Source organism: Aricia agestis, chromosome Z (genome assembly GCF_905147365.1).
Source record: "Aricia agestis chromosome Z, ilAriAges1.1, whole genome shotgun sequence".
NCBI classification, from domain to species: domain Eukaryota; kingdom Metazoa; phylum Arthropoda; class Insecta; order Lepidoptera; family Lycaenidae; genus Aricia; species Aricia agestis.
Genome location: NC_056428.1, coordinates 26,112,572 through 26,125,279, shown reverse-complemented (window position 1 = coordinate 26,125,279; position 12,708 = coordinate 26,112,572). Strand labels below are relative to the sequence as shown.

General features: G+C 38.4%; 1 protein-coding gene across 1 annotated transcript in view; it reads left to right on the top strand.

The window, feature by feature from the left end:
- Positions 1 to 12,708, top strand: part of LOC121738994 (discoidin domain-containing receptor 2-like) — a 148,739-nt gene that overhangs the window by 2,142 nt on the left and 133,889 nt on the right. Inside the window, exon 2 of the mRNA XM_042131295.1 lies at positions 9,719 to 9,811. Coding sequence (XP_041987229.1) covers positions 9,751 to 9,811 — 61 coding nt within the window. The 5' untranslated portion in view covers positions 9,719 to 9,750. The remainder of the gene's footprint in view (positions 1 to 9,718; positions 9,812 to 12,708) is intronic.

Below are 12,708 nucleotides of genomic sequence, written 5' to 3'. Positions count from 1 at the left end.
TTAACTATGATTATCACTAGCTTTCTTGCTTTAATTTTATAAAAAATGTGTAAAATATTATAGAAATGATAATCCAAAGCATTGCAATTTTAATTTTTAAGTGTGTTACAAGTTTTTATGTAATAATTAATACATTACACATATGTAATGGTTTCCATGCTCTAGATCAGGGGTCACCAATTAGTTTTGCTCGGGATCCATTTTAAGAAATGAAATGACCTTCGCGGTCCGCACATTTTATTATAATTCTTATTATTATTATTATTGGCCCACTGTATCCCACTGCTGGGCAAAGGCCTCCCCTCTTTTCTTCCACAATTCGCGATCTTGCGCTGTTACTGGCCACTCTTTGTCGAACGCATCCAGTTCGTCGCGCCACCTTTTTTTGGGTCGGCCTCTATCAGGCCGACCGGTCGGTAGCCACTCCGAAACTAAATGCGCCCACCTATCCGGGTGCATACGGGAGACGTGCCCTGCCCAGCTCCACTTTAGACTAGCTGCCTTCCTGCCTACGTCAACGAGCTTCGTTTGGGAACGCAGAGTGGTATTTCGGACACGGTCGATCCTTTTTACACCTAAGATGCTGCGTTCCATGGCTCGTTGGCAGACTCCGGTCGGGACTTCTGTGTAACTGTCAAAGACCATGATTGGGCGCCGTAGGTCAGAATAGGCAAGATACACATGTCCATGAGCTTACGTTTTAGGCAAAGTGGGAGGTTCCCTTTCATAAGATCTTTCATAGACCAATAACTTTTCCAAGCTTTTTCAATGCGTTGGTTTACTTCCTTATCTTGCCTGTTCTTGAAAGATGTAATTTGGCCTAGGTAAACGCACTCGTCGACATAGTGTATCTCATGTTTATAAAAAAATATAATAAACAAAGGTAATTACGGAAAATACATAGGTTTTTTTTCATCATCATTTACTGTATACATCTATGAGAAAAGTGAAATTTTTTGTAGCTAATTGTTATCTCTCTGATGTTTGGGGTGAAATTGGTGCAAGCTATTGATATGAAATCCTGGAGAATATGTTGATCGGTAAGTCGAGACCGAAATTTATTTCAACAAAGTGAGTTCATCTTCGAAAATGCTTGGTCCATGGGTCGGCGCGGCGGTCCGGATGCGGATCGCGGTCCGCCATTTGGTGACCCCTGCTATAGATATTTCCTGATGGGACTACGAGCGCATGTAATACCATCAGCATGGTCACTATAGAAAACGTTTCTTTTTTACAGTAAAATAGAGATGCAGAATCTGTCAGCATCACTATACTTTTTCAAAGAAGCTATAAAAACGTTAGGAAAACGTAAACTACTACGTAGCTTATCGAAAGTGCGGCCCGTTGCGCCCCGTCATGTGCGCGTACCATAGTTCATCTCAAGTTTATTCTTTCTTTACTCGTGGAATATCTGTCCCACTTCAGTCAACTCAAGACCTTGACATAAGGCTAGACTAAAGACAGCATTGTTTACACACAGACAATTATTCTTTGTTGTTTGAAGTAGGCATACACGGATACAAGGAATATTGTTTCTAGCACCTTTTGTTTAGTTATTCCGTGGATTAAATCTAGCTAGGATAACGCCTTTTGCGCCTGTCTGGGTTAAAGTTAATCCTGGGTTGAGTGTTTGTATTTAATGTAAGAAAAATCATAATATTTTAAAGGCTGACGTGACTGTTATAACAAGTGTCTGCCCGATATAGATAATGCTGGTGGCAACGTCAATAAACAAATTAAATAATTAAAAGTTTGTTGCTTTATTCTCTAGCGGCGAGTCTTAACTCTTAAGTTTATATTTACTTGAAAGTGAAGTTGAGCACTTCTGACTGCTCTTGAAGAACCGTTGAGGACCCCTGTCTTGTTTTGTAGTAGAAAAAATTGGCTAAGCGCGAGTTGGACTCGCGCACGAAGGGTTCCGTACCATTTAAGACCCCATATGACCCTAACTTGACTACATACATTAACCTAGATCTCAAAATCTGTAAGGTCTAGAAAACTGATGACACAAGTAACTTCAGTTCATAAAGATTAAATGCTCAAGACGAAAACACGATTACTCAAAAAATGCTCGATAGTTTCTTTTTTACAAAAAACCTTGTTTTAGACACATTTTTGCTTGGATCTTCGAAGTTTGCTGTCTTTTCTTTAATATTTTTTAATATCTAAAAAGGTATTGATAAAACCTAAATGTGCTCAAAACACTTTTTTCATAATCGTCGTTCGTCTTTTATTCAAGTAAAACTAACTCGGCGATGATTCCGCGCCGTCCTTTTTCACCTGGCATATGAAAGACGGGGTGAGTGTGAAGAGAGAAGGACGATGTTTGATTTTTAGTCAGGTGAGCTCTTAATAGCAAAAATAAGCAAAAAAAAATATTTTTGTATGGGAGAAGTACTTTTACCCTCAAGTATTTTGTGAATATTTAAAGTGCCTACGTGTAGCCATTATTGAATGCTGAAAATCGTCCGTTTTTGGGAATACAGGGCCTTAAAGTTGTGTCCGGTCTATGGCGGTTACACCTGTCTATTTTTCAATATAAATAAACCCAACGTTACATAAAGATCCGTACAAAACACAGGTCACATTTAACTGGACATAATATAGCTGCCATAGTTTGGACAAATTCGTTGGGCAATTAAAATTTTACCATTAATATGGAAACTTTTGAAATTGAAAATCATCAGTCACCACTATAATGTTCTTTTAATAAAGCCTTTAGTTCTGTACCGGTATAATTTGGAAGCATTTAAAAACGATTTATGTAATGATGATTTTATTTCTATCGATCAATACTGTAGTCTGTAACAACTAACAAGTTTTCGGTTTAAGGTCACAATACATTGTATATATCAACTCTGAAACTATCGTAACCGTAATCGTAACAGCCCCCGTAGACAAGTGGCAAAACGCTAACGCTAACGCTAACGCTAGCGCTACAAAATGTATGGATCCATTATGGAGCTGACATTAGTATTCGCTAGCGAAGCGATGACTTATGTCAAATCGCATACATTTTGTAGCGCTAGCGTTAGCGTTAGCGCTTTGCCACTTGTCTACAGGCCCTGTATCGCCTGCTAACTACTAATAGGAATCGTAATGTAATCTCCTCACCCCGAAATTCATTGTCTGATATGAAGTAAAACAGAAATATGTCCGTAATAAATATCCTATGTAATTTCACGGGATTCAAAGTCATATAATATGTAAGTATCTCAATGAAAATCAGTGTGAAGGTGACAGACAGACTTTTGTAATATATATGCATATTGCATATACCGAATACCGATATTACGAAAGTACGAAAGTTTTTAATGATATTAACTTAACATAAAACAATTTAGCTCTTTTGAGGTGATGAGCACCTCGAAAGAGCTAAATTGTTTTTTTTTTAGTGTTACCTATACCTTTTTCAGTAAAAAGTAGAAAACAGAAGTGGTTAATAACGGGATGAATGTGAGTGCTAAAAACTGAAAAAAGGCCACGCGAGACTGTTCTTATGGTAAGAACCGCATCTTAATGCACGGCTGAAGAAACTTAGCCTTCGGAACCCTTCGCTTTGATGAAGCGCTATATTGAAAAGAGCACTAGGAAACCTTTTCATGCTTCAAGAATTTTTAGAAAAGTGCAAAATGACGCGTCTGAATTGAAATGTGTTTTTTAAAACTTAATAATAAAATTATGCTCAGGTAGAAGTGTAGTAGGAAAATTATTATTGACTTACGTTTCATAGTAAATTCTGTTAATATAATATGATCTGCAATGATATTCCGCATGCAATGTATTTTAAATCACCGATGACACACCATGCCGAAATATATTGTATGCGTTTGACATTGCTGACGCGAAGTAGGGCAAAAATGGTGTTTTTTGGATGGGGGTTCCCCTTCGATGTCTTTTCGTCTGCCTGTCTGTCTCCAAGCTGTAACTCAAGAATAGGCTAGACGCTTTTCACAGATAATGTATTTCTGGTGCCGCTATAACAACAAATACTAAAAACAAAATAAAATTAATATTTAAGGAGGGCTAACTTTATTTTTAATACAACAAACTTTATTTTTAGGGTTCCATACCCAAAGGGTAAAAACGGGACCCTATTGCTAAGACTTCGATGTCTGTCTGTCCGTCTGTCTGTCTCCAGGCTGTATCTCAAGAACCGTGATAGCTACAGAGTTGAAATTTTCACAGATTACGTATTTCTGTTACCGCTATAACAATAAAATATACTAAAAACAAAATTAATCAAATATCCCATACAACAAACTTGATTTTTTGGCATTTTTTGCTCTATATGAATAATGGCATTAGGTAGGCACTTGATATTTTTACAAAGGTCTTAAATATATCATTTTACTTCAATAATTAATAATAATAATAAAATAAAAATTTAAGGGGCGCTCCCATAAAAAAAAAAACCACAATTTTTGGCCTATTTTTGATCTATTACGGTACGGAACCCTTCGTGCGCAAGTTCGGCTCGCACTTGGCCGATTTATTTTGGTCTTCGTGGCTCGTAATATACTAGACACTTGAAATTTTCATATTCAGTAGGTCTGAGAATCGTACTGGCTACTTTTTAGGGTTCCGTACCTCAAAAGGAAAAAACGGAACCCTTATAGGATCACTTTGTTGTCCGTCTGTCCGTCCGTCCGTCTGTCCGTCCGTCCGTCTGTCAAGACCCTTTTTCTCAGGAACGCGTGGAGGTATGAAGCTGAAATTTATATCAATTACTCAGGTCTACTGTCCCTTGAAGCTGTGAAAAAATCAAACTTCTAAGCCAACGCAATCAAAAGATACAGCCGTTTATGCCGCAAATTTTCGACACTTGCAAGGGAATCAAAACCTACAGGGTGCTTCCCGTGAACTCAGAATCTTGAAATTTGGTACGAAGCAACGTCTTATAGCATAGATAAAGGAAAAATTACGAAAACCATAAATTTTTAGTTACATCACATAATATATTTTTTTTTAATAATTTTAAACTTACTACCCATTTCCTCATAAACGCGTAGAGGTATTAAATTGAAATTCATACCAAATACTCAGGTCTATAATACCTTTAAGCTGTCGGAACCCTCGGTGCGCGAGTCCGACTCGCACTTGGCCGGTTTTTATATTGTTAAGTGCATTTGTTGAATACATAATAGTAAATTATTACAACTCGAGACTGACGGCGACCACTGTTTGTAAAGTGCGACGAGATAGCGAAGGACGTTGCCATGGTGTCATACTTATTTAGTCACTTCCATAAAATAATATGGGCGAAATACTTTATATGGCAAAACAACGTTTGCCGGGACAGCTAGTCATTCAATAAAATAGTGATTGTCTACCCCTAAAAATTTGACTAATTACACAATACACATGATCTACAGAGGTTTTGGCAAGCGCAACGACGATATATTATAATTATGCTCTTTTCGTAATCGCTTGTATTTCTCTATCATGGACCAACGTAGAGAGACAGAAACTTATCCGAACTCCGAATAAGGTCTTACCGCATCCATAAATCTTCGCTCACATTATGTCTTGGCGCAACGGGGTCCGGGGTGGGCCCCATTTTTAACACGCTTTTATTAGCGTGGTCTGTAACCAACTAACTAATGTAACCAAATCTTTGAGCACGATTTTCACCTATGTACAGTTGTCTAATTAATTCGAAATTTTGCATACATATTAAAAGACAATGACAATGCAATCAGTTGTTAAAATTTTAAAAAAAATAATTAAAAGCGTGTTTTTTAGTTTTTTAAACTGTTATTAAACTTACTATTAAACAAGTTTTATGACCCATCGCACACACATAAAACTAATATGAAAATGCAACCCGTCCAGACTCCTGATGCGCCCCGAATCTTAAAATACGATTAATTTGCCCAATTTATTGGGTCCAATGCAATGACGTAACGATGAAAAATGCATATTTAAATACTGTATTTGCAGTGATATTAATCTCTGCTTTGCGATATCGTAAATGCAATTACAGGCGTCCATTTTGGCGCGGATGCCATTTTCGCGCGGGCGCCATTTTGGTGCGGTCGCCATTTTGTGTGGATGTAATTTCACGTGCATATTAGCTAATATGCACGTTTTTCAGCACCGCGCGATGATCGATGAAAACTAATTTGATTGAATTAATTGGAATTGCTAATATTCTGTCTGGCGTTTGGCGCGTCAATGTAGCTAATTATTATAATAATTATTATTATTCTCGAAAGTCGCAGCTTAGCGACGGTTTAGACTTTAGCTAAATCAAATACAACGGTTAAGTGCTATCGGCAGCCTTGGTACCAGTCGGTCCATCAACCACAATTAAATGATACAAATTTCTTTGTCTGTTCTAACCTCTATTCTAGAAATCGAAATAAACCCTTTATGGCTGCCATATTAAGCATGCTCGTATATAATAACCGTAGGTACTTACTTAATAGTTAATACTATAAATGCGAAAGTATGTCTGTCTGTCTGTTACCTCTTCACGCCCAAACCGCTGAACCGATTTTGCTGAAATTTGGTATGGATATACTTTAAGTCCCGGGAAAGGACATAGGATACGTCTTTTGATCACGGAAAAATGTACGGTTCTCGCGCGATAAACGAATTTTGGCGCAACGGAGTTGCGGGCGTCATCTAGTTTACGATAAAGAAGGTGTTGCATGGAAAACGCGCCCCGTCATAATGCGCCTTAAGGGTCAATTCAGAACGCAACGCGACGCGTAGATGCATTTCTAAATTAGTATGGATTTGACAGATTCGCAAGACGTCTCACGCTGACGACATATTGTGTCAAATCCATACAAATTTAGGTTGTTCGTCACGTTGCGGTCTGAATTGACCCTAAGGCTGGACGCATACACACGTTTTCCGTATTCGTTTTCCTAATGTGGAATTTCGATTTGGAATTCCGTGAGACTAAGCAAACGTTCGTTTTCACTCGCGAACGCGCTGGCTTGCACTCGAAACGTACGTGCGGAATTCGTTTCCGAAAAAAGCGAACGTGTTCGTCTGTTAATGTATTTTCTACTGATTCACATTCGGATGTCCGAATACCGAAAACGAATTCGGAAATCGAATACGGAAAACATGTGTATGCGGCTAGCCTAAGCATGACTCATAAGTCATAAGTTCATAACGCAACACAATATAATCAAGCAGTAACTATAGTAACTAAAAACGGTTACCATAAATGGTTACTAGAGTTAGGTCACGACCTCTCATCACTCCTCAAATGTACCCTATTCATGAGGAGTGCAATTAAATATGTATTTACAACCAGTTCTGTGGTACTAAATCTTAGGTTACTCACCCATGGATTGCTACTTACTTGGTATTTGTGTAGCGTAAATATTATACAGTAGAGTCTACTGTATACATTATTATTTAACAGTATAGACCAGGGGTCACCAAATGGCGGACCGCGTACCGCATCTGGACCGCCGACCTATTGTGTGCGGACCAAGCATGTTCGAAGATGATCTTCGTTCATCTTAGGACTTCAACATCTCCAGGATTTAATATTGTCAATACGAGTATGCTATAATAGCTTGCACCAATATTTCACTCCAAACTTCAGAGAGATAAATAATTAGCTACAAAAAATGGTTACTTTTGTCATTGATATTTAAAAATGCCTTTGTAATGTTCATAATTTTTTTAAATAAAAAATGTGTGGACCGCGTAGGTCATTTCATGTCTTAAAACGGACCCCGAGCGAAAGTAATTGGTGACCCCTGGTTTAGACTATAGACCATTTCTTTCTGAAAACGGTCTACCGATTAGAACGTCGTCGTATTCAGAAAAACCAAATCGAGCGCATCAGAAGATGTGATTTGAGAACTTTAGAGATCAGAATAATGCATCTGTCATCCATGAATTTGATCACAATACGTTGAGTTACGCTACTGTTATTTATATTGTGACACTAATCCTCCATATTTTGTCATCATCACAGTTAACATCCACGAAGTGTTTAAATACTGGGTCTTCCTTCGCTGCCCTTCCTGTCTAGCATACGCCAACGAGATATCTCACTCTACATGTTTTCTCGATGTTTGATGGTTTGTCTCTTCATCTCTATTGAGCCTAGCATGATAAACATTTTTTCTCGCCTACATCTACATCTATCATCGAAACACACATTTTTATAGAGTTTTTTCGAGATAATGTCGAGATTTTGACATTATGAGACGAGTAGTTTTTTATTATCTCGAGAGTGAGATATCTCGTTGGCGTATGCTAGGCAGGCATGGCTGTTTCCTTCATGTTCCGCGTGGCTTTTAGTTTAAATATTTCTAAAATAGGAAGTGTTCCTAAGAAATGGTCTAGGAGGTGGGAACAAAATGTTTTTGCTCTTTCCTGATGGTAAGCCATTGCTACCAATTACCATCGATACTGACTATAGGTCAATGGAAACATCATTTTTTTTTAAATGAAATAAGGGGGCAAACGAGCAAACGGGTCACCTGATGGGAAGCAACTTCCGTCGCCTATGGACACTCGCAGCATCAGAAAAGCTGCAGGTGCGTTGCCGGCCTTTTAAGAGGGAATAGGGAGGGTAGGGATGGGAAGGGAAGGGAATAGAGGAGAGTAGGGATGGGATTAGGGTAGGGGATTGGGCCTCCGGTAAACTCACTCACTCGGCGAAACACAGCGCAAGCGCTGTTTCACGCCGGTTTTCTGTGAGAACGTGGTATTTCTCCGGGCGAGCCGGCCCATTCGTGCCGATGCATAGCTCTCCCACGTAAATTTTAGATTCACTTGTGACGATTGTACCTAACATTCATACTCTTTTAACACTGGAGAGTTAGGGTGAAGCCAATTAAGCGTAATTTGTGAGTTGTGAGTCGCAGAATTTCTGCCGCGTAATTTATATTTTATTACGCATATATCACAAAATTACGCTCGTGTGAATCAAACAGGACTTTTGTATGAAACTGAATGCAGCAGAATTTCTGCCAAGCGCGGGCGCCAGCTGAAATCCTGCGACTCACAACTCACAAATTACGCTCGTTCGGCTTCAGCTTCTGTGCTGTTGCTCCTACCTTTTCTGTAAGAACTATAATTTCCGATTTCTGCCTTTATTTGCAATTTGCCGTCGTGATACTCCTGTCAAACCTCAAAAACTGGACGTGAATGATATAATGTGAAATAAATCGAGTTACGCAATTACCTGATTGCTAGACCGACTGATATGTAACTTTTATAACTCGCTTCTCTGTCACGGTTGGATTTTAACCATTATCAAATTAACCGAACCTAATTCTACACTTTCGCATCGTACTTAAAGCAACTTAAAGTATATAAAATCGTAAATGTAGATTACAGAACTGACTGCTTTGATATTTAAATCAGGGTAAGTTTGTGAGGTGAGTTAATGTTCCTTGTTCCTTGTGAACTTCATTTATTAGTCGAATCTGTGAACCGATTGCGTCTTTGGTTTGGTTTTGTAGGAGAAATATAAAAGTCGTCAAAGTTAAAATAGTACGCTGAATTTATTATTCGTATTTCGTAGATTCCGTCACACTTTTATAAATATGTCAGAACTATTCATATTTTTATTATTTAAATAATAAAATATTTTAAGAGGCATAAGAATCCTGATAAAATAAATTTTAAAATGTATAATAATGAATAATTATTGTATTTCGATCACAAAGTTGGGAATTGGGATATCTTATTAATTTATTATCTAGGTTAACCAACTGCTTTTTTTCACCAGATTGGTGTCGGAGATGGTGAAGTGAGGGCGAGATGGTGCCTTGTGTGGTAGCTGTGCTGCTGCTCGCCCGGGCCCTGCACGCGCTTGACATATGTAAGTACATCCCCGTGGCGGGTGCGGTGAAACCAGGGGCCGTACAACGAAACCGTTTTAAGACTCGAACGAATCGGAATGCCCCTTCCTACTCTAACAAACGTGAAATGACGTTGTTCGGTCGTTTTAGTTTAAACGGTTTTGTTTTAGGCCCCCTGATACAAGTGTTAATAGTGCCCAAGAGCAGATGATACACAGGAGTACTCTATTCTACCAACTCTGGTTATGAGACCATACGAGTATGGATGACAGCACAACTGCCGTAAGATAGGCGCAGAGATTTTGGACTTGCCCATACAATTACATGGGATATGCGTATCTTGCTTCTTGTTAGACAATCATGCGAGCCAGCATAATTTTAATACAAATTTTGCTATCACGACGACCGCGACCCCAACAGCCAAGCCAATCTAGAATTATCAATTAGATCACGTTAAAGCTAAGTGTCTAAACACACTATGCCGAATTTCCGCGGCGGAAATTCCGCATGATTACGTCAGCAAATTCAAACGCATACAATATAACGCGACGGAATTTCGGCATGGTGTGTCATCGGTAATTTAAAATACAATGCAGGCGGAATCAAGCGTAACTTCCGCCGCGGAAATAGTGTTTAGACACGGGTCAGCCATGCACTAAATTGTGTCTCAATCTTTTTCTTATACGGGCTTTTAATGTAAATTGTTTTTTTTTTCATTACCACAAAATAGCATATCGACCATATATCGACATACTATATTTCTATGAATTTCCATGCCACGTCTTAATTAACTTTACAGTATAAACCCTAACGAAATTGCGATGGGTCGTTTGCAAGTTTTGATTCGCTTTGGCATCAATGCATAATGTTATGAAGCTAGATTGGAGCCTTTACCTCGGCGTAGTTGGCTGCACGGTACGGGCTCTTACAATATTACAACCTGGCTTGCCTGGGTGCCGTACGTCATTTGAAATTAGGGCTGCCAACTTCGGTTTTCTACAAATTGTGTTAAATCGTTTTTCTCTGTGTGATCTATTAGGTGTTTAGCTACCAGAGGACAGGGCTCTCCCTGTCTTCTGGTTTTATTTCTCTCTCTGGTTTAATAATTTTCTTGTCGTAAAACCTATTAATTACCAGATACTTAATAGATATAGATGCAAAATATACTCAAATGTCAGAACTTGTTCAAGTACTATCATCATTTTGAGGACAAGTTATTTCTATTGAGGTATAAAAGGCAAAGCAAAAATTGTTTGGCTCGAAAGCTGAAATTTCGCACACAATGTAGGCGTCCGTTAAGAAAGGGTAGGGATATTTCATAATTCTACCTATAGGTTTTACGAGGCCTTAATATATTATGGCAGGAACACTTATACGGGTGAAGCCACGGGAATAAACTAGCAGTAGCAAAACGATTACGAGGCAGCCCTATGAAAGTATTGCTGTGATCTTGCAAACTATGCCTGAAGAGCTTTTGTTTGTAGCATTAGGACTTCCCTAAGTAATGCAGCCGTCCTGTTTGTCAAAGTTTGCATGATAACTCGAGGAAAAAGACAGTTCACAGTCACAGGACTCACAGGGTACCTTTAGGAGTGATCCTTATGTCGTCAGAATAAGGTTCCTCAGAAGGTCAAATAAGTGTGAACGAACTGCAGTGGGGTATAAAATAAAAAGATCCCTTATTGTGTGACGTGTCTCTTGCAAATATCCGTCTTTATGTTTTCGTAAAAATGGAATTATTGAAACTTGATAGACTGTTGAAATTTTCACAGAAATATCGATTATCGATAAAGCACGAATAAAAAGACATGTTCTGAAAATGATTCCTAGCTAGATCGATTTATCGCCCCCGAAACCCCCTATATACTAAATTTCATTTGTTAGCAACTAATTGTATTAACGACCAGCAGATGACATTATTAAGTAACACGAAGTCAATGAGTGTTTGCTATACCGAGCAAAGCTGATTTATTATTAGTACTGATTTATTATTTGTAAAGAGATGCTCGTATACAAAAAATGCGATTTTGCCTTTAGTCCTAATTAAAAAACCAGTTAGACAATTGAAAGTATGTAGTGCGATATTGTTCCGTCAATGTACTGACTACTGAACCCTTCGAGCGCGAGTCCGACTCGCACTTGTCTGGTTTTTTACTGTCGGGTTTTTATGTTATTTGAGTTTGCCGTTCGTGTTTCAGCTTCGCGAGCGAATTTGATATGCGTTTATAATTCACAACATGGAATTTGCTCATTTAACTCCCGTGTTATGAAGTCAACTTTTAAAAATCGTATTAGTTGTTTACTTACTTTTCACTAATATATTATGTACATTCTATAAACCTTTTTAAATAAGTTACTTTCTTTTTAGGGTTCCGTACCCAAAGGGTAAAAACGGGACCCCATTACTAGACTTCGATGTCTGTCGGACTCTTCTTCTGTCCGTCCGTCTATCTGTCTGTCTCCAGGCTGTAACTCAAGAACGGCAATAGCTAGAGAGTTGAAATTTTACAGATTATGTATTGCTGTTGCCGCTATAACAACAAATACTAAAAACAAAATAAATTTAATATTTAAGGAGGGCTCCCATGCAACAAACGTGATTTTTTAAACATTTCTTGCTCGTTATCAATGATGACAACAGGACAACAATCACCTGAAATGTTCACAAAATACCAGTTTTATTTATAACGAGCTTTTGCCCGCGGCTTCGCTCGCGTTAAGAAGTATTATTATATACAAACTTTCATCCCCTATTTGAACCCCTTGGCGTTGGAATTTATCAAAATCCTTTCTTAGCGGATGCCTACGTCATAACATCTACCTGCATGCCAAATTTCAGCCCAATCCGTCCAGTGGTTTGGGCTGTGCGTTGATAGATCACTATGTCAATCAGTCAGTCGCCTTTGAGTTTTATATA